General features: G+C 44.4%; 2 protein-coding genes across 5 annotated transcripts; both read right to left on the bottom strand.

Annotated features, from left to right (window-relative positions):
* Window positions 1-684: 684 nt before the first annotated feature.
* On the bottom strand, window positions 685-12,710 carry tap2t (transporter associated with antigen processing, subunit type t, teleost specific). Of its 3 annotated transcripts, none has more exons than XM_070990564.1 (12): window positions 12,643-12,710; window positions 7,839-8,384; window positions 7,242-7,356; window positions 6,898-7,028; window positions 6,418-6,623; window positions 5,139-5,336; window positions 4,613-4,741; window positions 4,344-4,535; window positions 4,093-4,266; window positions 3,425-3,584; window positions 2,474-2,610; window positions 685-1,149 (listed from the first exon to the last, which is right to left on the bottom strand). In XM_070990564.1, exons 2-12 carry the CDS (start codon window positions 8,338-8,340, stop codon window positions 958-960), a joined length of 2,136 nt encoding a protein of 711 aa, XP_070846665.1. In that variant the 5' UTR covers window positions 8,341-8,384; window positions 12,643-12,710; the 3' UTR covers window positions 685-957. The 3 variants fall into 3 exon arrangements, with proteins under 3 accessions (XP_070846665.1, XP_070846664.1, XP_070846663.1); XM_070990563.1 differs by lacking the exon at window positions 12,643-12,710 and adding an exon at window positions 9,155-9,433; XM_070990562.1 differs by lacking the exon at window positions 12,643-12,710 and having other exon boundaries at window positions 7,839-8,415.
* slc16a5a (solute carrier family 16 member 5a) lies at window positions 8,327-25,789 on the bottom strand. Of its 2 annotated transcripts, none has more exons than XM_070990565.1 (5): window positions 20,673-21,126; window positions 16,769-16,912; window positions 15,227-16,066; window positions 12,643-12,936; window positions 8,327-8,384 (listed from the first exon to the last, which is right to left on the bottom strand). In XM_070990565.1, exons 1-4 carry the CDS (start codon window positions 21,025-21,027, stop codon window positions 12,692-12,694), a joined length of 1,584 nt encoding a protein of 527 aa, XP_070846666.1. In that variant the 5' UTR covers window positions 21,028-21,126; the 3' UTR covers window positions 8,327-8,384; window positions 12,643-12,691. The 2 variants fall into 2 exon arrangements, with proteins under 2 accessions (XP_070846666.1, XP_070846667.1); XM_070990566.1 differs by lacking the exon at window positions 8,327-8,384 and adding an exon at window positions 25,675-25,789 and having other exon boundaries at window positions 10,085-12,936; window positions 20,673-21,130.
* Between the last annotated feature and the right edge of the window lie 10 nt (window positions 25,790-25,799).

Below are 25,799 nucleotides of genomic sequence, written 5' to 3'. Positions count from 1 at the left end.
AAGCTCAGAAAAACAACCTGTTTTCAGCTTTGTGATGATGCATTTTCAGATGACCCAAGAGGCTTTTTAAATACTTTAATTAGCTGAAGAAAAAAAAAAAATCTAATTACAAAATCACATAATTTGGAGATACTTGGTTTTCTGGACAGGAAGGATGTGAAAAGCTGTAATCTTAAAAATAAAGTGAAACTAAAGCGGTCAGCCAAATGTAATGGAGTACAAAGTACACCTGCCGAGTGCAGCAGCAGTATAAAGAAGCATAAAGTGGAAATAGTCAAATACCTCGATCTGTCAGCAGACTGCTGGACTCAATGCTTTTTGTTACGTTCCACAAATAAAGTTTACTTAGCGAGCTGAAACTTATTAGAAAATTATATGAATATGCAAATATTGTTCATAGCACGTTGACTTCAGAAAGGTTCCCTCTCAGCGTTTGTGTACTCGAGTGAGAAACAGACAAATTTCCCTCCTCTGCAGATAAACGTGGATCAGCCTTCTGGAGTCAAACTCTGCAGAAGCAAACTTTCAGATGAACACGTCTACTCTCAAAGGGTAAAAGAAAAACACAGGAAATCAAACAGTGGTGGAAAAAGTATTCTGATGTTTTACTTGCAGTCAGTGAAAGTAGAAATGTCCTGCGTTCACCAGTGTTTTAAAGTAAAAGTACAACATATCAAAATCGACGAGTCCAGATGCCTTTAATGAAAAAGAAATGATGAGTTCAGATGATATCGTTAATCTGAATTCGTGAATATTCTGCGGGGCTGATGGGAAGCTTTGGTGGACCGGATGAGACCCCAGTTCAGTTCTGGTGGGTCCGGGCTCTGAGCAGTCCAGCTTTACGCCTCACAGGATGAAAGACGGGCAGGTTACCAGGCCGAGGTGAATACTTACACACTCCGCTCAGTACGTACAGAAACGTACAAACATCGAACAAACGTACGCTTGGCGAGCGTCTCAGAGCTGAGAGAACAGCTCCTCTTTCAGACGATGGTAGCGTCCTCTTCTAGCCATGAGCTCTCGGTGCGTCCCCTCCTCCACCACTGCCCCCTTCTCTATGAAGACGATGTGATCGGCCCTCTCCACGGTCTTCAGCTGGTGAGCCACCACGAGGACCGTCCGACCGCAGGACAGAACCTCCTGCAGCACCTGAGACACAGCAGCCAACAGCAGCGGTTACTTCACAGCCTGGCGTTAACCTGCATGTGGAACACTTCTCTTCAGTGACATTAAAACTCCAGCGACGCCTGAGCCTGAGCTCCATACAACAAGTGTTCATCAGCCATTAATCTGCCAATCGTTGTCTTGTTTGCTTAATTAATCATTCAGTCTGTCTGTCAGAAAAGAGTGAAGAAATACCCAATCAAGTCCCAAAGTCACATCTTTAAAAGTCTTATTTTGTCTGAATAACAGTAAAAAGAAACAAAATTTGATTTATATCAATATTAACCTGAGAAAGCAGGAAATCCTATCAGAGAGGCTGAAAACACATTTTTTAGGGGCGTTTCTGTTTGAAAATGACTTAAACGAGCCTGAATTTATGCGACTGTCGATGGACTTATCAATTCTTTGACCGATGGTCGCACCTCCACCCTTCCTCAGGCACTCTGGTTGTGAAATCCTGACTCTGATCAGTTTCGGACAAACAAGAAAACATCTGGACTCCATTAAAGCGCACGGCGCTGCTGTGTGGAGGAGGAGGGGGGAGGAGGGGGGAGCAGAAAGAGGAGCACTCGGTTGCCTCTCAGCACGTTGGGCAGATTTATTCTTGTTAGGAATGTGGCCAAACCGCTGATCACATTTCTACCTACCTGAGATCCTTAACTCAGCCCCCAGCAGGTCGCCTCAGGGCGTGCTTCACTGACACCAGGAACAATGCGTTCAGCGCTCAGCATTAAAGCTTTGCACTGCGGCCGGTTTCCTCAGCGTTAATATCACAGACCAGTGTTTGTCCTGACTCCATGCTTGTGTTTCACTGCCTTTTCTGCCGTCTGGGGACATTTTGAATGAAGGATACTTCAGGTCTGAAGTCAAGTTTTCAGCTCCTTTAACTTGTGTTTTTCCATATGCTTATGACACCACATGTGAGCAGGGCCCTGGGTGTGGTCTGGCTCTGAATGGCCCTCAGCCAAACATATCAGCGATCTGCACAGTGTGGTTGTCACCTACAGACAGGTTGTCTCTCATTTACCTCCCTCTGCAGGTTATCTTAAAACAGGCAACGCCGTCAGCAGAACAGGAGGGAAATGCATCTTTTAATGTGTGGCGGTGCTGTTCGACTGAACACCACCCTGATGGAGGCCGTTAAAGATTAATATACTCAGCAGTACATAAAGTATCTGAAACTAGCTCCACCTTTATTAGCTGCAACATTAGCGATGCTTAATGGTTTATATTTTTTCCTGAAATGAGCCGTGAGTACTTTTACTTTCTGCTGTGAGGATGTGATGCTGAAGACATGTTCTTTACTCACAGCGTGCTGCAATTCAACGTCCAGTTTGCTGGTGGCCTCGTCCAGTATGATGACCTGCGGATCTCGAACCAGAGCTCTGACGATGGCGATGCACTGCTTCTGTCCATCTGAAAGTTTGCCGCCACATTCGCCGACGTCTGCGAAGACAAACCGCAGGCACGTACGTGATTCATATCTTAACAGCAATCATCCCTGACGGAGGCAGAGGAGAAGTGGGCACGCAAAGCAAATTTTCTTTGAGTAGTTTGCTTCATCTTCATCATTATAATTTGAGGTAGACATATCTAAATAATTGCAAATACTTTTTTCTAGGATGGGGAAGGCAGGACCCGCAGTACTCTGCCTCTGATTGGGTTGCGCTGACATTCTCACCCTAACCCTAACCAATCATCACAGGCGGAGTAGGGAGGGTTATGCCTCAGCCATCCTAGGAAAAAAAACTCACTGAATGCTGCACATCAGAGGGGATGTAAGCAGCTGATTACCTGCGTTCGGCCTGCACTACATCCCTGGAAACGTCCCATAACCAGAACAGTTTCTGTCTCTGTGCTGGCCTTTGATCACCAGCCGTCAGCCAGGCAGCTCGAGTAAACGCATGAACAAAAACTCTCCCCCATCACGCCACACCTGCCACGACCATCGCTTGTTAAACATTAAAAATTAACTCGTAAACAGCTGACTTCAGGTCAACATTTCTATCGTACATTTACCTTGTTCATGTTTGCGTCTGTTACAGCAGCAGTTTTTGTATCTACATCAGAGTTATGTCTACAAGCCCATGATGTTACTGGATTTTTTATTCCAGAACAGGATAAAAACAAAGGAAAACTGTGTCTGCAAAGCTGACTGCTTTTAATGAGTCACATGACAAAAAAGCTTCTCTGGCCGCCTACAGTCAGCTGTTTGTGTGGCGTTTAGTGTCCTCGCTGTGTGGTGCAAAGACTCGAGTACCTGTGTCGTATTCGTTCTCCAGCTCAGAGATGAAGTCATCTGCGTTGGCCTTCTTTGCAGCTTCTTTCACTTTCTCAATGGTGCAGTCCTTCAGACCGTATTCAATGTTGTATCGCAGTGACCCGGAGAACAGCACGGGATTCTGGGATACCAAGGCCACCTACATAAATGAAACACACACTAGTATCAGTGCAGCGCTGGTTGACAGGGTTTTAATTTACCCTCCTCAGGATGCTGCTGCAACAACTCTGCTGATCAGGTCCAAACTTTTATTTCATCGCTTAATGTTAGCATGCTAACACCCTGAACTAAGATGGTGAACATGCTAAACGTGCCTGCTAAATGTTAGCATTGTCATTTTGAGCATGTTAGTGTTTAAAGTACAGCTGTGACTGAGGACAGCTTCAGAGATGAGAACGAGGCTGTGGACTCTCACTCTTTTACTGTGTTAGTGCTAAGATTCGACTTGTTTAGATGTAACTGACAGCGATGGCACTGTGCCGAGTAGAAGACACTCCCACAGTTTTCCCACTTCTCTGCTTGTAGGTATCGTCTGTACGATGGCACCTGAATGCAGCACTGGTTCCACTGTGAGTGACACGACTTGCCGTGTTTAGTTTTAGGTGTTTTTCTCTCTGCGTGTTCCATCTTGTTTTTGTCTTCTGTACCTTTTGATGGAGGTATTTGTGTTTGTAATTGTGCAGCGGCTCGCCGTCCAGCAGGATCCGTCCCTCCTGAGGCTCATACAGCCTCTTCAGGAGGCTGACGCAGGAGGTCTTTCCGCTGCCGGAGGGGCCCACCAGTGCCGTCATCTTTCCGGGCTGAACTTCCAGAGAAACTGACTGTGCACAACATGTCAATGATGTAATGGCTTGTCCAACACTCGATTAGCGATTCTCTTAGCTGGTTAAACATTTACCTTCAGTGCTGGTTTATCTGCAGGAGCTGAGGGATATGTGAAGGTGACATTTTGGAAAACAATTCGTCCCTCCAGCTTCTCAGGAGCTAACCCTCCCTCCTTCTTACACTTTGGTGTTCTGTCAAGATAAGCGAAGACTTTGGAGATCACTCCGACGGTGGACATCGTCTCTCCGTAGCAATACAAAATCTCCTGTGACAAAAAAAATCTTTATCAGCAACAGATGTACGTTACACGTTATATATGCTGAATATCTGCTCTCAGCTCACCCTTAAATTTTGTGACATGGGTTTCTGGTACAAGAAAAAGGACACGAGACTGCCGATGCTGAGGTGACCCGACGAGATGAGACTGCGGGCCTGAACCAGCATGAGTATCTTTATCCCCAGACTCACCAGCTGAATGGAGAGAGCACACAGAGAGGAATTATCACGCTGCAGATGAGCAAAAAAACCCAAAACATACCAAACAGCAGAAATCACACATGCTGCTTAAAAAAAATCTAATACGAATATTTTGTCTATAATGTAAAGTACGGAAGACCAATCCTGCCAGAAAAAGAAAAAACAAAACATTGAAATGTTAAAAAAGTAAGTAAAATATTTGACATCTATGATAAGTTTGACTTAGAAAGTTGAAATTTTGAGTTGATTTAAAAAACCCAAAATAAATTTAAAAAGACAAAATTTTCTTTTCCTGGTGGAAACGGCCTCCATACACAGACACAAGTCGACACGCTCTCTCGCTTCCCAGATGAGTCGTGTGACCCGTGGACGTGCACCGCCGCCAGCTTACCCTCCGTATCAAGAGGAAGACTGCGCTGAAGATTCCTGAACGCCTCTGAATGGCGAACAACTGGTCCAGTGCCTCATTATACCTCCTCTGTTCGTTCGCCTCTGCCTTGAAGCTGCGCACTGTACGAATCCCACTGACGGTCTGGAAAGCCAGGTCTTTGTTCTGAGCGTGACAGTCCTGGATCTGATCCTTCAGCTCCTGGTGGACAAAGACAGAAGCTGGACGTGAGCAGCCGGATGCTTCAACCTGAAATCCAGTGGAGCTGAAATAACTTGGTTTGATTTAAAGATCCCCTCCAGACATGGTTAAAGACAACAAATACCCTAATTTCCCATCATGGGATTCATAAAGTTATGTCTACTCTCTCTTATTGTTATTCAGGTTCATTGTTAGAAATCTATTCCTTCTCCCTCATCGAAATCTAAGATGATAAATTCACTTCTGGACACAAGATGTGTCCTACGTCCCTGAAAAGTACATTCTCAGTGTTTGTGCACTGGTTTCCACATCACACCTGAAGCATACTGGACCACGATTGGCAGCCTCCAGGTGTGAAACTGCACGTTCATTCTGCACAGCGAAACTCAAACATCCACGTGAGGCATGTGAAAGAGGAATCATTAGTTCACTTTGGTATAATCTCCTACTTTCTGTTACAGTGACCATGAAGAGGGGCCCACTGAGCGAGGCCAGATGAAGACCAGATGTTCAGGCGGATAAACACAGGATGGGGTCCTGTATGTGAGTGTGTGTGTGTGTGTGTGTGTGTGTGTGTGTGTGTGTGTGTGTGTGTATGTGTGTGTGTTAAGGAATATGAGACAGTGCATTGCATGTTCAGAACATGACTGTGTGGAAACAGGCCAGATTTTGTGAGAAGTGGAGTTATTAATAAGCCAATGAAGCTACAGTCAGTGCATGCACAATGATGGCTCCACACCAATTGGTCAAATGTTGGGTAATTTTGGAAAGAAGGAAGTTCAGAAGAAGACTGTAAGAAATGAATTTTGTAAAAAACATTTTGAGGCTGCTGCCTGTGGTCGACTTTCCTTTGTTTTACAACATTAACAACATTAAAAATCGGACAAATTTCACTGTATGCAAAGTATTATAATGCAATATCCCCTGACCCATAAGTGTCACTTTTAGCACTGCAGCACCTCCCACTGGTGACTGCAAGTACTGACGTCAGCTCGGCTTGATTCATTCTGCGATGCTTCCATGTCAGAACTGAAAGGCCACAGACTCCAGGAGAGTCCAGGGCCGATCCCATCACACCTACCTTGGACCAGTTGATGTATTTATTCTGCAGGATGGCCAAGAGCGGCATCTCTATGCAGGTGAGCAGGGTGAGCTCCCAGGACAGGTGTAACATCACTGCGAGCATGAGGCAGGTTTTGACTGTGCTGCGAACCGCCGCGTTGGCGTTCAGCGCGACTGTGCGGCCCATCCTGTCCACATCAGAGTGCAGGCGGGAGGAAAGGCGTCCTGGGCGGAGACACGGACAAAAAGGCAAAAGCTCATGAGCACAGCTGTCTTACACTACAGCCACACGCTGGCTGTTTGCTGCTTTCCTGGTTCAAAATGCCTCCATGCACAAAACCAGATCCTTTAAGAAATCTTTTCCCAGTCTGATGTGGAAAAACTTGCACAGAGCTCTGAGATCTCGACCCAAACCAGCACCTCTGGGAAGAACTGCGTCAGAGCGTAGCACCTAAAATCACTGCTGGACCTCGTCCTGTGTTTACTGTGTTGTTCTCACCGGGGTTGTTCTCCTCAAAGAAGTGCACTTCCTGCTGCAGGAGGGTGTGAAACAGCAGATGCTTCAGTCTCTTGTTCAGTCTGGCCAGGGTGCACATAAATATACCTCCTCTCAAGCCGGAGAACACAGCGCTGTGAAGACGGAGACATAAAAGAAACACATGCAGATGCTTCCACCGTCATCAAAACACCGAACGATGGAGCATCTTCAAGAAGAACGATGCTCCATCCCTCCACTAGAATCAGTGCCACTGCTTTGGACACCTAATGCTGGTTTTCCCTTTAATGTGTCACCTGTCTGCGTGGTAGAAATCACAGAGACAAAATGCAGTTTCATTTCATTACCTTCCAAGAGAGACAAGCGCCAGCTGTCCAACTGCAACACCGATGCTGCTCTGAGGCACTTGACCTCTCAGCATGTCGATCACCTTCCCCTGGTACAACGGGATGAACGTGTCGCCTGTTAGGAAAGCGGAATGACACGGATTAACAGGAAATGATGTAAACAATGTCTCTGTGATGTGAGCATTTAGACGGTTTAAATTCAGACATCCTGAAGCGATCTCTGATCACACAATCATTCATTAATCCGCCGCTGAAAATAGCTCCCAACAAACACATTATTCACTCAGCCCAGCTGTTTTAGGACATTACTGAGCCTTTTTTGAGTTAAACTCTTAATGTTTGTGACTCGTGGTCTTGGGGCTGAGTGCTACAGAAGTTAGAAAGTACTAACAGGGACTAAGACGCAGTTGACTTTGGTCTTTTCATATGATTTGTTGAAGAAATGTACAGAATAAAACCTTTTCCTTTAACAGTTTCTGCATTGTTCTGAAAATACAACGATGAAGTGGACAGTTGTTAAAGCTAATCAGGCATAAATGGATACTCAATGTACATATATTTATATGTACTGTGGAGTGTTAGTGTGTACAAACTTACAGAAGACACCCAAGATGAGGAAGCTGAACGCTGCAATGAGGTAAAAGGTGTCTGGTTTGAAGTATTTCAGCACCCTCATAAGCAGCTGCCTGGCATCCAGTTTACTGTCCTTTCCCATCTTTCCATCCCCACAGAGGCCCTTTTCCCAAACTACACAGGCCAGAGACGAGCATATCGGGCCCAGGAGCAGCACGGTGAGGTCAGGAGATGGTCCCATGTTAGGCACCGAAGGAGACGCCATCAGGACGCGTCCGCTTTCAAGCACGGGAGAGAGAAGGCAGAGGAGCGCGACCAGCCGGCGGAGCACAGCCTGAGGCTTCCCGTCAGTCAGCGCCGAGGTGAAGACATGGAGAACGGCCCACTTCACTGCCCCAAAGGCCCAAACGCCTGCCAGTCCGCCACAGCTGGAGCACTTCAGCAGCACGAGGATGGCCCACAGCGCCGAGCACAGCACCGCATCGAACAGAAGGATGAATAATCCACAAACCGCCACTCCACTCATTTTCCTGAGAGGGACAGTCGGCCTGCGAGGAGCTGAATCTGATCCTGGAACAGCAAACATCATGTTACAGAGGCCACTGACGGTCAGCGGTGGAAAACAAGGAGTACATGTACTCAACTGTACTTAAGCACAAGGTTGAGCTACTTTTACTTTACTTGTACATCCTTTTTATGTATATTGTTATGTTCACATCTGAGTCGCTGTGAGGTGGAAGCCTGAACGTGCATAACTAGAGATAATCCATTATAAGCACAGTAAAAGTCCTGGATTCATAATCACAGTAGTACAGCAGCATTAGGAGCCAAATGCACCTCAGTATGAAGAGTGAGGTACAGCGTGGAGCTTCAGGTACTTTATGTACTGCTGGGTACATTAATCACCTGCAACCTAAGATAGAAAATACATGTAGTATTTGCCTCCAGAATGTGCTGGAGTAGAAGTAGCACAAGATGGTAATAAAGTACAAGTACCTACAAGTATTACAAATACTTAAGTACAAGTAGCTCTTACGTGCTACATAAAAACACATTACTTTGCTGGCTTTTCTGTCAGTAGTCTTGAGTGCAAGCAATAAAACTGTTTTTCAGGAGCATGTATGGAAAAATATCACAGAAAGCAGCAACATCAGAGCCTTCAACGTTCATTTTAACGATCTTTATGACTTCGCAGCCTTTGGCTCGGCAGCGTTGTTGCAGCTAGCTAATGTTAGCTAATAGCAACATCTGGTAATAACGTCTCAGCTCGCTTCTGTCGTTGCTGCTGTTCAGTATTTGTCCAGACGAACCTGTAGGACATTACAGACTTCATGACTTACCGTCTGTTTCCCGTCCTCACAGTCACCGGTTAGCTAACCTGCTAAAACTTGACGCATGTTCGTTTGTTCGCGTTTAGTTTCACTTTCAGTTTGGCGACGCGCGGTTGACCTAAACTAACTCCTTACACCTGAAACAAGGAGATAAGACTCCGCATTAAACGTCTCTGCCTTCATTTCACTTATTTTGCCCTTTTCCGTTGTTATTAGGACAGTTTTTGGTCTCGACGGTTCCTCTTTGCTCTGTACACACACTCACGGCTGCCCGTCATTACACATTATGACCACAAGATGGCGGCATCTGTTTATATAAAGTTCCTCAAAACTGCAGCCATAGAAGAAGAACTCTTAAATAAAAGTCTTTAACTGACATTTTGAATGCAGGACTTTAACTTGCAACGTAATATTTCTACACTGTAGTATTCCTAGTTTTACTGTCTGAGTACTTCTTCCACCAGTAGAGTAAAAATTATAGTATTTTGATTCTGAATTGTAGTGAAGTAAAAGCATAAAGTAGCAGAAAGTGGCTCAAAATTGTGCTTTGAGTAAATATACTTAGTTACTATGTTAAGAACATCCAGCAGTGTCTCAGTATTTTTCAATAAACATAACTATTTTTTGTAAGTACCCTTAAACTAAGGGTACTTACTAATGCTGCCTTTAAGCAGTGGAACAGCAGAAACAACCAGTATGTCCACGCTTGACTCGATCCTGCTCAGGTTTGCTGTGATAAATTGATTTCACATATATTTAAGAATATGCAGAATTCGAGCGTCAACTGAAATAACAAAGCTTTTTAAACCTCTGGAAGACAAGGAGTTTAAAAGGGTTATCTTAAGTTTCAAGAGCTGTTTTAAGGCCCTCGTGGCTCAGTTTATGTTCTGCATTGGTGGCACACAATCCTTAAAAAATGATCACAACAAAGACAACTCTGATATTCAAACATTTATTTTCCCCTGATCATAATGTATAAATAAAGAATCTATAATAAAGGTAGAATTTGGCCCAAAGCAAGACAAAGCCTCAAAAAATTACTAATAAATCCTCTCATGGCTGAGAAGAGTCTGGTTACACTTTTGATTACTGCAGCGCAGCTCATACCTGAAATGTCTATTTAATTTTCAGCAAAATCTGACATAAAACCTCTTTGTTCAAACCTGTACTGGTGGTGTGATAGTCTCACTGCTCATCGATCAAAAGTCCGTCCCATGAAGGTAAACTACAGTGTCGTAAAAACGTGTGAGCTGCTGACTCCTCAGTGCCTTCCAAACGTTTCTCTCCCGACATGTTTCAGCTGACATTCAACATGAAATCATCTGCTCGGATCCCCCTGAAAGGCTGTGACCTCATGCTGCGGCTGTGTGTGCTAATACACCAGTTCTATAAAAAGGCACTGTTCCATTAAGGGATGAAAAGCGTGCGGCACACAAAACATGATTAATCTCTGCTGATACAGAACATTTCCTACATGTGACTGTGACTGGCAAATGGAATCAACCTTATACATAAATATATATATATATATATATGTCATCCTTCAGTGATACAAAGCAACAGCTACTCATCAACAGGTTTGCTCAGCATGCTGTGTTTAACACTGTCACTAACAGAGAAAATTCATTTTCCTATTTAAAGATGATGAAGGTGAAAGAAAACTCTCATTTTCTATATCCTGCTCTGACTGATCAAAGGCCTACTCTACCAAATCTTTAGCTGTTAGCTATGATTGAGATAAGTCCGAGAGATTTTCTGTATTTTTCTTAGTCAAAAATGTCATGAAAAGACCAAAACCAACAGTGCATGTGTCTAATACTTAATAATAAGTGTTGAGTGCATCAGTCCTCTGAGCCACAGAGCTCCACGAACACACACACTCACTGCACTTTATTTTGAAATACTGAAATAGTTTGGAAATACTCACTTGAGCACCAAACATGGATTAATCCACATCTGAAAATAGTCCCTGGCAAACTGTTTGAGTAACGTTTGAGAAAAAAGGAAATCAGTGAACCTTGAACCTTAAAAGTGAAAGTACGTATTCATGACGTGTTCTCGCCTTCAGCAGGAAGCAGTGGGTTTGACAGAGTGTCGCTGACGGGCTGGAGAGGTCAGACAGCGTTCAACTGTTCATCAGCGTGACAGGAAGGAGGTAAAAACTCAGTGAATGTGTGGAAGCTGCAAGTAACGATGCTGAATCTTCATCAATCAGCTGCGTGTCGTGTTGCTTATCATCACCAACTACGATGAAAATAAGCAGCGAAACAAACTGTCGCAAACTTTTAAGGAAATTTCAAACGTACCTGAAATGATGTTGCCTAATTAAATTCATTTCAGGTTCAGCTCAAAGGAATCAGGTTTATTTTAGAGCCATTTTGCAACACAAAGAAATGAAAGCTGTCGCTACACTTACACAGTTAATTAACATATATATAAATATTTCAACTGGAAGCATTTAATAGGACCTTTTGTAAATGTGTCTAGCATGCAGAAATGCTGCAGCTTCATACGTCTGACACATTACAGACTAAAACGACTGTAAAACTAAAATTAAATATAGAAAAACTAAAACCAAAGCTTTCTGAAAATCTGAAACTACAACAAGCAAACACACTCAAAGTAAACTAAAATGAAATCTAAAGGTCGGAGCTTAAATAAAAATAAAAACCAGCTGAGGAGCAGAGCCTTTAACGTCTGGATTCAGTCACCTGAAGCCTGTGAAGCCTGTGAAGTATGTGTTTCAGTCTGTGCTGGGGGGGGGGGGGGGGGGGGCTGTTTGATATCCGGCCTGGCTCCAGAATCACTATTTCTACCTGCTGGAGAAACAATTCACCAATCAGAGCTCTGTGGGCGGGATTAAGAACGGTGATGTCATCATTTCAATGAAAATTTCAGTCATCCGGACACGCTGACATTTCGTTGATTTTGGTCTTTTTAGATTTGACATTAGACAAAATATTGAATAATAAAATTATCCTTTAAGTCTTGATAATTACGGAGCCACCTTCGACCCCACAGTGTTTTCTTCACTTTGATTTCACCCATTCATGTATATTACGATTAAAATTTCTTCATAATCAATACCTTCTCAGACCCATTCTTTGTGTCTGTGTGCTCGTCATATACCATTAAACGCACTCCAGAAAAGATCCAGTGAGTGATCACCAACAAAGGATCATGTCAATGAAGTGAGATACCTCCTATATGATACGATTGTGTGATCACGTGGGTAAGATCAGCAGCATTTCACGATAAACGGTACAATCACGTTGCAGTTTGTAAGTGCACATCTGTTCGTTTTGGTACGAAGGATCGAGTGTGCGACCTCGGTCAGGCGGTGCGAATCACTCATAGTGTTTGTCTGGACTCTTATGGCGGACCAGAAGGCAAAGATGCATCACATGAGGACGATCCAGAGCAGGTCGCCCGCAGAGCACTTTGCAGCATCTGGCGCCACGCGAGCTGACACAAACATTACAAACGAATCCGCAAACCTGTCTGAGCCAGAGTGTGAAGTGTGGAGGGCGACACAGTGCGACAGGCTCAGACGCTGGTGATGTACTCGGCCCCGTTAGCCGAGGCCTTGTCTTTGTCCCCCTCTGTGGGCACGCTGCTGTACTGTCTCGCCGGCTCGGGCGGCGCGGCTGGTTGACACGGCTTTGACGCCGTCCTGCCCCTTTTGTCCAGCCACCAGAAAGACACCATGAGGAACATGGCGGCCGAGGCAACAACGGCACTGCAAGCAAAGAAGACGTGGTAGTACTGGCCTGTCCTGTCGACCAGGACTCCTGCAACAACAAGAGAAGCATCTGTAATGCTGGCAGTTCATGTTTTGATCATTTTTTGGTAACCTTTCATTTCACTGGTCTTATATTCTTTTATTATTTCCCAGAAAGCAATTGTAAATCCATCAGCAGGTCCCTGAAAGGACCATATAGCACGTCATGGAGATGGTGTTAATTGGTGGTGATAAAACTGGCTTTTATGTCGAGCAGTGGTTCCCAGACAGGTGTAAGGCAAGGGGTCAAGAGAAGGTGAAGAGGATGAGAAAGCAGAAAAAAACGTCTCTGCTGCACCAAATTCTGCTGATTCAAACGCTCAACCTCTGATTTTTACTTTTTTTGTGAGTTACTGGATGATTTCAGCTGTGAAAGCAAAGAGACATCGAGCTAATGATGAAGTCCTTCAGTTTAAGGGCTCAGGAGGCAAAATGTTTGGGAATCACGGACCACGGCTGCAGCCGAAACGTCAAAAAGATTACATCATTACATCGCTTTAAAAGTTGCTGCCATAACATCTCCTTTCCTTCGGTCAAGGATGGTCCAGTGCATCCTCTGCTAAAGGAGATAAGAAGGGAAGCAGTGAAGCACCCTTCCTCAGCTGGACTGAGCAGCTCCTGTCACGGCTGCCGGTTGCACACTTTCAGGCCATTTCACCCAGTCAGAAACCTTCCTAAGCTAAGACGAGGATGCAGCTGCAGCCCTCCAGTCCTTCACTCTGAGCGCTGCAGGTCAGCTCGACGTGCAAATATATGAAATTTGGCTACAGGGAAATCTAAAATCCAGCACATACAGAAATAAAGTTCATAATTTAAATGAGGCAGCTCTTTCAGTAAGAAACTACAACGCTGTCAGACCGTTCTGTCTTTTTACACTGTGATTGACACCAAATACCAACCTTTCTTTAAATGATGAAGACCCATGAATGGTCACCTCTTCATAAAAAAGTCTGTTTAGTCATCATTCATGTAAAACAACATCCTCATTTACTATCAATAAGCAGTAATAAGGAGGTTACTGAAGTGCTTTATAATGATTAATAAAGAGCCAATATGCTACTGATGAACATGCTAATAAGCAGCTAGTTACCAGTGAATATGTGTGCAGTCACATAAGGTGTTACCAGTGTTTCTCTGTACAGGTGAGTATAAGCAGATGTGGTCTTGTCAGCTGACGGTGATGACATGGTTCCCTGCATGTGTAAAGTGAGTCTGTCGAGTGGTAACGTTGCTGCCCGGCCATGTAAGCGGTGGGAAGCATACCTGTCATCCGACACTGAGAGCCTCTGCCCTTTCCCCGCTGCTGCTCCACCCCTGCTGCCACTGAGCTCCACCTCCACAGCCAGTGTGGGATGTGACTGAGTACACGTACTTAACTCTGTACGTGGTACAGTATCTCCATTTCATGCAACTTTATACAAATTACAATGTCTCATGCCCTTCCTGTCAAATGAAAACTACGTATCTCCGCACAATCAGCTGGAAAATGTAATTTTACTTTCAGTGTCATATTAGTGCTTTTATTTAAGTAAAAGATCTGAATACTTCTTCCACCGCTGCTCACTTCTTTCTTTTCTTTCCTGTATAACAGCCAAATTGGCTGAGAGCATTCTGCTATTTAGAGCTGCAGGCCGAAGGTGTCGTGTTTGCTCCACAAACAGAAACGTGTGCACCAAAGCGCAGGAAATCTGACCACACACACGTTTAGCGTGTCTGAATCCGGTTCAGCGTACTTTTGACGTGTCCTCGTCGAGACACACAGAAAAGATGCAGCCAGACTGAGCCTTGAGGTCTAAAAGTCTGGCAGCTTGCTCTGCAGGTTTAAACCATTTCATTGCTTTAAAGAGCACATGTGAAATCAGCAGAGGTGAATCTGGGGGACACGCCCCTTAAAGCTAAGCCTCGCCGTCCTCTGCATTGCATTGCTCAAAGGAAGCTGCTCAGAGCTGAAAACCCTACAGCACATATCATTTCTCTTTCCTACAGAACAGAAAAGTCCATTAACTTCTTGCACACTGGCTGCTGAATGCTATTAGCACACAGTATATAGCATGAGTATGTAGCACAGTGGTGTTTTTCACTGTTCTTTTACTCAATCAGTGAACCAGTTCTTCCTCCACAGCAGCTCTTCGTGAATAAAACCGTTTATACCTCGACTTGCTCTCTGCCTGAAGCCTGAACAAATATAATGAGGCAACTTCTATCCAGATTTTTAGATATAATGCGAGTGTGTCCCACATTCCCTCCGTATCTGTCCTCTCCATCTCTTCCCCTCCTCTCTCTCTCTGTGTTTACGTTACCTGCCAGCGGAGGCCCAATGAGCAGCGTGATGCTCTCCATGATAGCGAGCAGGCCCAGAGCTGAGGGGAAGCGGTTCATCTCCACTATATCCATGAGGACGGTGAACATCAGGGAGCCCACCACGCTCATGGACAGCCCGTAGACGCCCACGTAAAACATCAGTACGGTAAAGCTGGGCCCGATGCAGCAGATGCTGTTACTGAGCCCGTTGACCAGCAAAGCTGAGGCAAATACATAAACGTGTCGCCCTTTGAACCAGGGCATGTTGAAGATGATGCCGATGGGCGGCCGCACCACGATGCTAACGATACCCAGGATGGAGAGCAGCAGCGCGGCGCGGCCCTGCTCCATGTTGTTTGCCGTGGCGTAGGGAACCAGGTACACCAAGGGAACCACAAACCCGAGCATCATCCAGGTGATGCCTATAGCATACACACAGTAACGTGAGTTGTTGCAGAGCTGGTCAAAGGCCATGTGTTTTCTTACGGAAGCCCCCAGGAAGCTCCACATCGTTCTCACCCACCCCATTTCCTTCCTTGCTTCCTCCCTCTCTGGCAGAGGGGGTCCGTGGTTCATCAGAGGCTGGCCTCGACGCCTCGGGGGCTGGAGGGGCCTCATCACCGCCCCGCACACACAGCAGTTAAACAGGATGGCCCCCAGAACGAGGAAACTCCCCCTCCAGCCCAGCTCTGAGTGGAGGTAGTTACCCAGGACAGGCAGGGTGCACAGTCCCAGGGCGGTGCCCGTGGACGACATCGCGTTGGCAAACGCACGGCGGCGGACGAAGTAGTGCCCGAGGATGGTCACAGCTGGCTGGAAGCTAAAGCAGAAACCGAGACCTGACGACAAAAGAAGACACGGGGACAACATCAGGGACACAATTGTGTCTATCGATTTATGTCAAGGCAATGATGACACTCGACTTTAAAGGTCTACTTATTATTTTTAGCTATAATTCCTCTCTGGAATAATAAGATGTAGTGAGATCTTGGGACACAAGAATTCAGCCTGTTAGCTGAAGACAAAATGAAGGTCGATGGTGTACTTATTGTCAGTTTGCAAAAAGATTTCCTACTCCGACCTCGGCCGTCTGTATTTACTGTAGTTCAGCACACACAAAGTTTTCCATTATCACCAACATTTCAGCTGTGCTCACTTTAAGTTTGGCTCAACTGTTGGCTTGTTTACAACCTGTTTGTCTCAGCTTTGCCACAAATAATGCCCAACTCTGCAAAATTAGACTTAAATCCTAATAAACTGGAATAATGTGCACGTTTAAAAAATATATTTACAGTTTAATCAGATTTTTCTGGCCACTTGTGGCCAGAACTGTAAAAAACACAACTTTAACATGGCTTTCTTTTATTGAACTGTCATGTTTTGGACTCTGCTTCCTGGGAAAACATTCGGCTCTTCAGCTGCTAAACTTTCCGCTGTGCTCTGAGTGTGCGCTGTTTGCTGGGCAGGTAGTGCGCTTTTGTGTGCAACCACCGTTATCGAGTGTCCGCTCGGGATAACAATTCTGTTGAGTGTTGGCTGACCTGTAATAACCCCAGCTGTGAGGTAGAGCTGGCTGATGGACTGGGTAAATGAACTGGCAGCCATTCCAAGCCCACTCAGGACCCCGCCCAACATGACCGTAGCTCGGCAACCGAGTCTCTCCACCAACAGGCTGCAAAAGGGACCTGTGGATCAAACATAATGCTCTTAGTTTAATGCATACCGGAGCAGAAATGGGCAGAGGCTTACACAGAGCAGGCCAGGCCGTTTTCTTAATCCTGCAGCAGGTTTCAGACAACTTGCATTTAGCTGTAATATTATCAGTTGATTGAAAGCTCTGAAGGCACGTTCGCTCCCTGTGTGACAGATCCATGTGAAGCTGAGCCACATAACCAGATTTTATTACATCAGCATGACAACACACTGCGTTTCAGGACAAATCGGTCATCAGCGAACAAACGTCACCGTCTCTGCTACGTCATTCTGCCTCAACTGCGGCTCATAAATGATCGTTGCTTGAAGCCTCGGTGCTTTAAAACAGTGGGTACATTGCTTAAAAGTCACCTACAGGAGGGGTAAATTCAAAGCACAGTGGAGCTGCTTCAGTTGTTAAGCAACATGGCTGCAGGGCACTGATGGAGATAATACCTGTATCTAATCGAGCCTATGTAAGCCAAACACAAGGCGGCAGAGTGCTTAATGATGAATGTTTGCAATATTTAAGCAAATAATGCAATATTTAACCTAATGAAACACGTTTCTCACAGTCTGAAAACATCACGATTGATAAGATTCTGCTGACTAACGTTAGTGTTTCAGAGTTCACGGGTATGACTGCGAGCGGCACTGCCGTCCGAACGTTGGCTGATGCTGAGCAGCTTAACGAAGATAAACCTGAGATTCTTGTCACATTTTTCTCAGCTCAGGAACATTGATAAGATCAAAGCATTCCTGCCTCCATAAGCCATGAGAGCTGTGTTCAGTTATTACACCCCCAAACACACACTCTGTTAAAGCTCTCTGCACTCCTGAACTGGTAAAAAAGGCCCTCAGCAGGCCTTGACTTTGTCTTAAAGCTATCGATTCGACATAAATCTTTAAAAACAGCTCACAAATATATGACTTCATACTTAAAAAAGGCTCAGTGATTTCCTGTAACAGCTGGTCACTTTGGTTTCTAGCAAATGTCACTTGAACAGGAGGACAAAGTGCAACTGTTAGGGACTATTTTCAGCAGCGGATGAATCCACATTTGGCGCTCTTGTGAGTGTTTGAGGCAGCAGAATTACTTTTTCAGCACCGTCCTGAAAAACAAGCGTAGTTGTTCATTTTTATTCTAAAGGTGTAAGTACCCCAGCTGTGTCCTTTCACTACAGGACTGGATTAAATACATCTGGCTACCTAATGCTAACTCCAAACTCAAAGTACTTTTCCTTCCAAACTGTACTCAGCTGAAGTGCTTGTCCTTCAGTACTGTAAACTTCTTCATATCAAACTGCAGTTCAGTTAGCTCCGTTAGCTGTTAGCTCCGTTAGCTCTATTAGCTTTGTTAGCTGTTCTCTAGCTCTGCTGCCCACCAGCTGCTAACAGCTAGCTAGCTCTCCAGCTGATTTCAATATGTATTTGTTGTTCAGTGTAGCAGTATCAGGGGAAAAACAGAGTGCGCACTCCATTGATGGTGAGTTTCCTTTGTCCTTTTGGATTTTACCGTGTGCCGAGCAACATCAGTGCAAACCAAAACTTGTGATAGTGATAGTAACTACAGTAACAGCGTGAGATGAGCCTCTGCGGTGCAGCCGGCACTCAGGTTTGTTATTTGCTGAGTGAAAGTTGCTCATACAGACAAAAATCCCCTGTGTCCCAGAGGCGTCCTGGGGAAGATTTCTGCTCATTCCAAACTCTCTTTCTATGATCCCCGGAGCGACGCGAGCCTCGAGCTCTGGTATGTGTGACGGAAAATAAGTACAGTGTGTTCATGGCAGTGAAGGAACATGTCAACCAGTGCAGCAGTGTGGCTCACTCATGTGTTGCTAATCGTTGGCTGAACATGGAGCTCTGTGGCACACAGGATGAAGACACACAGACATGCACTGTTGATTTCAGTCTTTTCATGAAGCTGATGACAACAGCTAAATTACAGATGTTCATCAGATTTATTCTTTAAATGTGACACCCTGTGAGTTTGTACTATTCAGATTTTCAATTTCAGAAAAGATCATTTCATAGGCCGACTTTCATTCAATTAATTGTTGTATCTTTTCGGGAAAAAGGTTCATATTTTGTCATTTTAATTAAATTGATTATACATTTTTGTGGTTTATTCTTGTACCCAATCATTAATGTACATTTTCAATCAATAATATTTTAATATTTAATGCTCAAGGAAACATTTGGAAGTGTTTCATCATAAATTTAACAGTTAAAGAAAAGGCCTGGAGGGATTCAGAGGTGAAAATCTGTGTGCATGTTAATATGATGAAACTTATCTGCGCTACATGCAAGCCAATAAATCTTCTTTTGAAAAAAACTGTGCAGGAGGTTACTGCCACCCACAGCCCTTCACACTGAGCGTGAACAAGGACATGATGCACTCTTTGAGAAATGATGGTGATTATTACCATTTTGTTGCAATTTGATTGGAAGTGAAAAGGTGTTACGATAGGAAGAGGCGAAGGAACGTTATCAATCCGATCTGATAAAACGGAGACGTTAGAAAACAAACGTTTTGTTCCGCTGTAAAACAACTGTCGTGATTTTGCACTTCCAGTATTGACAGTTCAATGATTGTCTAATGCCTCGTATTATTGGCATCCATCCAACCATCTCTCAAACTGGTTTTAATCCTTCTAACATCACAAACAGAGTCAGACTTTCAGTTAGTGTGTCAAAGGGTTGGATATCCTGAAAGCACCAGAATCACTCCAAACTCATTTCTCTGTTTGTGACTAGAAGACAATAGCAAACCTCTTACAGGCGCTGAAAAAATGAAGTGTGCAACATGCAGCAGCATAAAAATCTATTCTGCTATACTGACAGAAACATGAAGTTACCAAAATAAACAGCTGTATAATTAGTGATTACATAGCCAGATATTCCTCTTGAGCCTCTACATTGACTTTATATGAACCTACACAGCCGACACTACTTCCTGTTTCATGCAGGTTACATAATGCAGCATTGAGGAAGGACGTGGACATTACTGACTGGGGACATAGTTCCTGGGCGCACCGCACTGAGAAGCTCCACGAGTGGATAAAGTGTTCTTCCTACAATGACCAGCAGACTCTGATGTTTGTGTTTATAACACACAACACTTTAAAATATCTTAAAGTTACAATCCTTCAGATTTTCATTAAATCAAACCAAGTTTCTGACATTATAGTCGGTATATTAATAATACTGTAGCCATTTAGTGTCTCCACATCCTGTAGTTACCTCTGCAGAGTAGTTTTCAATGTTAGTGGCGGAGTCCGCCATTCAAATTGCAAAGCCTACATAGAAGTGATTCACATGAAATGATTTCGCATAATTTTGTCATCTCATTGATAAAACGTGCTATTTCTTCATTTAGAAGTTTCAGAGCGTCCCTTTAAACCCTGATTTCTTGATGTGTAGCGTACTCAAGTCCTCTGGGTTGTGGGTAATAAGTGGGCTGCACTTTCTCATGGAAAATCTTTTTAAGTCAACACCTGCACAGCGTGAGAGGTTAAAAAACACCCGAACTGTGTCTCTAGTTTCACATTTTTCCTGTACACCAGCAGCAGGTAGGAACTTAAATTACCTTGAGGTTAGGGGGCAAATAATATATTTTATTCCAACTAAAATATATTATGTATCATGGTGTATCATACAATTTATTTACACAACATCAATGAGTGAACTTAAGACGTGAAGGTATATTACAATGTACTGGTTGCAGTTCATTTCTTGGTTTTTCTACTTTACCTCCTGCATGAAGCACTGACGTCATGATGGAGGGTACCCAGGAGGTTTCACTGTTGGAGGCGTGGAAATCATTCTGCAGGTCAGTGTAGAAGATTCCCACACAGGAGGGGAATGCCAGGGTCAAAGCCAGGACAATGATGGTGGCAACCAGCACCACCCAGCCCCAACCGCCATCTGGAGCTGTGACAGCTCCTGTCACAGCCATGGAGCCTCCCCGTCGCCCCTCCTCGGATTCACAGTCGTTGGTCTCTGGAACTTTCTCCTGCTCCATGCTGTTGGCCTGCTCACAATCCACTGAGGCCTTCGAGTGGAGGCAGCAATCATTTGTCCCTCTGATTCCATTTCTCTGAGTCATTTTCTACTTGGCAGCTCAGGCAAGGCTCCTGTGTTAGCTCTGTAGGGTGTGTAATTGCTTTTGAGGCCCATGTCACTGTAAGTGCTGCGACCTTTAAGGACACCTACAACAAAACAAACAATCCATCAGGTTGTGTAAGGCAGCTGAAGTGGCGACAGGTTCTCCTGGGCAGTCTGTCGGTCCGTTAGTTGGTCCAGACTGAAATCTATCTAATCTACCGAAACATCAATTGTCATGACATTTTGTCCAGACATGAACATAAATCCTTGTGACTGGAATGATCTATTGATTTTTCATCAAGCACCATCATCACATCTTATTACACCCTAATACCTGCAAAACTAATAACATTCACATCAACCTCAGTTGTACTTTGTGTCAAGTGCTTATCAGCAAGTACTTGCATGATAACATGCTAAACTAAGATGGTGAACATGGTAAATATTATACCTGCAAAACAGCATTGTCATCATGAGTGTGTTAACATGCTAATGTGGGCATTTTGCACAAAGCACCGCTGCAGCTAAGTGCCACCTAAAAGAGCTGCTGAGCGGCTGTAGACTCTTACATACAGTAGTGATAAGATTATTTCTTGCTGCTAAATGCTCCACTGTGTTGACTATGCTATTACATTGTTCTGCTTTTCATTCCTGGGCACGTAGCATACAGCAGCTGCTGCTGCTGAAAGCAACACTCATGGGAATAAAGAGATTGAACCAAAACCAAAACAACAGCAGACATGAACAGAAACTGAGATGCTCCACAGAGCTGAGAGGAACTGCAGAGTCAGGCGATAACTCTGTGTTGGTTCATGAGCGACACCTTTCACATGACATGCAGTTGTTCCATTATTACTTGATATAAAACTTTGATTGGAGCAGCTTTAATACAGTTTTAAATGAGTCTTCCTTGAGAAGACTGTAACAGAGGTTCAGAGCATGATGACAAATGCCCGACAGCCTGTTTCTCCAGCTGGACACAGAGCTCAGGCTATGAACACGAGTGTGCAGAGAGAGGTTAACAATGAGTGAATGGGAGTGCTCATGCATCCTACAATGAAGAAAATGGCCTGATCTTGCCAACGCTCCTGATGGCAGACTTTGTGAGAGAAACTTGAGCCGTGCAGAATGCAAGCCCCAAGGGGCCTGCAGCAGCTCATTTCCTGTAGGTGCTTCATGGACAAAAGACTTATGTTTTATCCGCATTTAAAACCAGAAAATGCCATTCAGGACTGTCTGCAGGTCAGACTGTCCTGTGACGGGCTGTGAGCGAATTAACAAAGGAGGGGTCTGATGGGTTTAAGGAATCTGGCTAGCATGAGACTAACATACACTTGCGAAAACCCTTGAATGAAAAGCCCTCTGTGCAAATGTTCCAGTAGAATTTCCCCCCAGACTCTTTATGCCATTTCCAGATGTACAAAAACATCTTCTGAGACTATGTTCCTGAGAACCAAGCTAACTTGTAGAAGAGATTGTGTCATTCATAATTATGATGCATTCTTTTCTGATGATCAAGCTCATTTTTAAAAATTAGTAATCATTTGAATACGTGATATTCCCGTAACATTAGACCTGTCAATCATTGCGATAAAAATAAAAGGAAAAGAGAAGGCATGAAGAATAGACATTTTGTTTACAATATTTATGCTAAACTTAATATTTTCACTTCACTTGCAACTTTTTTAATTTGGGTGAGTATTTTAATTTGATTTGCCATCTTTCGCGACTTTTTGGAGACCAACAGCAAATAAACATTTCCAACAGTCAGCCAGTAGCTGTTCTCTGAGGTGTGTTCCTTCATTTGTTGGAGGCATTTCTACATCAAAGGTTATATGATGTAGATGTGTTGGGTTTCAGTGTGCTTCCCTATGCATCTCCCATAGGCTTCAACAGAACTGGCACCAAGCAGCTCATTAGCGTTGGTATTACGGCGTTCTTTCTTTTAAAGTTTCCTTGGCTCAGACCAGGAACTTCCTGGAGTCCTGGAGGTGGTTGCCTGAGAACTGGACCAACAAATAACCTCCTGTAAAACCATAAATTTTTCATACACTTCCTTATTTGTACAGATTAAACAAGATATATTACTTAACAATCTTTAGAGATGATGCTTGGCAGATTTTGTTACTGTTGGACAGAGCCAGGCTATCTGTTTACATCCTGGTTCCAGCTAAGCTAAATTAGCCAGCTGCTGGCGGTAGCTTCATTTACAAAGCAAACACGAGAGCAGCGTCAATCTTCTCATCTAACTCTCGGCAAGAAAGCAAAAATGCATTTTTCCCAAAACAGACAGAATATTTTGAATTGATTCTCTGGTTTCCCAAGTGTTGGGAAATGACGTTCTGTTCTATGTGACGTCAGTCGTCCAAAGGAAATCTACTGGTACCACTGGTACAGTTCCCCCTTCATGGAAAGCTCCCTTAATTAATGCCTTAACACTTTAAAAACTTGGTCCATACTCTAGAGACCTGGCCTATTCCATCCTATTTCCACTTAACCATTCATCGCCCCAAACACAGCACAGCAAGAACCCTTGTTAAAATCACCAATGACCTCCTCCTTTCCGGTCTTCTCTCCATCCTCATCGGGCCAGTGTTGGAGTATCAGTGGTTTGCCTCCTACCCTGCAGATAGGACACATCCTCACAAATACAAAACTACCAGTCAGAAAGCTCCATAGGAGTTCCACAGGGTTCAGCACTGGGGCCACTCCTCATCATTATTTAGCTCCTCTCTCTTAGCAATACCTTCCAGCACCATGATGTTCATGTTCACGGTTACGCTGATGATACACAGCTTTGTATGTCCACTAAACCCTCCTCTCCATGATATACACATAACAGCTACCTCAAATTCAACCGTGGTAAATCTGAGCTTCTCCTCCTTGACGTTACACCTACAATCTCAAAAGCTAATATTTGTTCACTCCCCATTGCTGAAGCCACCGCACCTGTTTCCAAACAGGTTAAAAGCATTCTTGTTATCCTGGACTGTATCCTCTCTGCCTCCAGTCATAAACATTGTCTCCCACATTGCCTTTTCCCATTTACGAAACATCTTCAGATTACACCCTGCTTGAACGCAACACTGGAAAATCTGAGTCAAGGCTTTGGTCACATCACGCACTGGCTACTGCAATGCAATCCTGTCAGGCGTCCCCAGCAAACTTATTCACCAACTTTTGCTTATCCATAACTCCACGTCACAGATTACACATTCAAAGTTCACTGTCACTCCCTTAATGATTCACTGGCTCCCTTTGTCAAATCAGGTAAACTATATCATGCTATTATTAACATTTAAAACTCTACATGATTCATCCGCTGCTTATCCCACAGACCTCCCTCAGACTTTCACACCCTCTTACTCCCGCCTGTCTGCATCAGCAGATCCGCCGGCGCCACCAGCCCTCAACCTCAGCACAATGGGTGCCAGGGCCTTCTCTTCTGCTGCACCCAAACTTTAGACCTCCCTTCCCCCCGCACATCCACGAGCTGGACTCCATCACAGAAAACACCTTTAAAACTCATCTCTTTAAAGGCTTAACATTCTAACAATGAACGAAAATTTGGGAGTAAAATATTCAACATATATAAACATATTTTACATCTGTTTTTGGCATTTCTGACCTCTTTTGTATTTAGAGGAGCTTTTAAAACAAGGGTTAAACTATCTTACTCACTTTAACTGCATCAACTCAATTGCATTTTTACTACAGCATTGTTTTCTAACTTATTTGCTGTGCTGCTTATTGCCCTAACTGTCCTGATGTTTTATCATTGGTGTCTTATCATATGCTCTATCATTAACAGTACTGACATTTTACCGCTGGTGCGCTGATTTTATTGCATACCTTATATGACAGAAGCTTGAGTGGCCTTAAATAAAATGTGCTATTATTCTGATTATTATCACTAGTATTCGTCCCTTTTTATTGCTCTTCCTTTTCTCTGTTTGTCATGGGTCAGTGAGGGGAGCAAAGCCACCTGAGCCACCGGGCCATGACATCCTGTTACTCCTCTTTCACCTCGTGCGCTCTCCTGCAGCCATGTGTCCTCTGGTACATCTGTGAGGCCCAGACCTTATTAACTGTGTGATGAGTGGAGGGCGTCAGGAGAACATTCCGTTTTGCTCCCTTGATTAATAAAAGTGATGCTGAGCAGCGGATCTTCCCTGTGGGACAGCCCATGGAGGGATGAGAGCGCTGCGTAACCGTCGCCTGTTTTACATGTCAGTTAGTGGGATTTGTATGGCGCCACCAAGCCGCACAAACTGAGCTTTATCGGCTTTAATAATTCACTCTGTCCACGTTTTCAGCTGCATTAACACGCAGTCGCTTTGCCAGCTTCACCCACGTGGCAACTCGGAATTATTTCGGCTTTTTTGCGGCTGAGCAGACCCCCAAAACGCGCATTTAATCCCAGACCCCAGCGCAGCCCCTTTGGAGCACATCGGTTGAACAAATCACTCGTTAACCTAAAAGTATCTCTGACAGGGACACATATATCTTTTGTTCCCATCCGCGTAATTTAACCCTGATAGATTTCTATCCTGAACATCACTGGAGCAGCACTTCCAAAGCAACGAGGAAGCGATTTAACGAGCAGGATGAATCTCTTCCCTGAATGTGCAGATTTTTAAAAAATTACCTTCTTCTCCTCTGTTCGCCTGCGTCCAGCTCCTGTCAGCCCCCCACACAGGCGCGGTCGCCCCTCGATGACTGCCAGAGCGGCGGCGGCTGCTCCTCCGCGTCACGGAGCTCCGGCGTCCGCCC

Source organism: Chaetodon trifascialis, chromosome 21 (assembly GCF_039877785.1).
Source record: "Chaetodon trifascialis isolate fChaTrf1 chromosome 21, fChaTrf1.hap1, whole genome shotgun sequence".
NCBI classification, from domain to species: domain Eukaryota; kingdom Metazoa; phylum Chordata; class Actinopteri; order Chaetodontiformes; family Chaetodontidae; genus Chaetodon; species Chaetodon trifascialis.
Note: the sequence above shows the minus strand (reverse complement) of the source record. Positions and strands in the feature narration are given on the sequence as shown.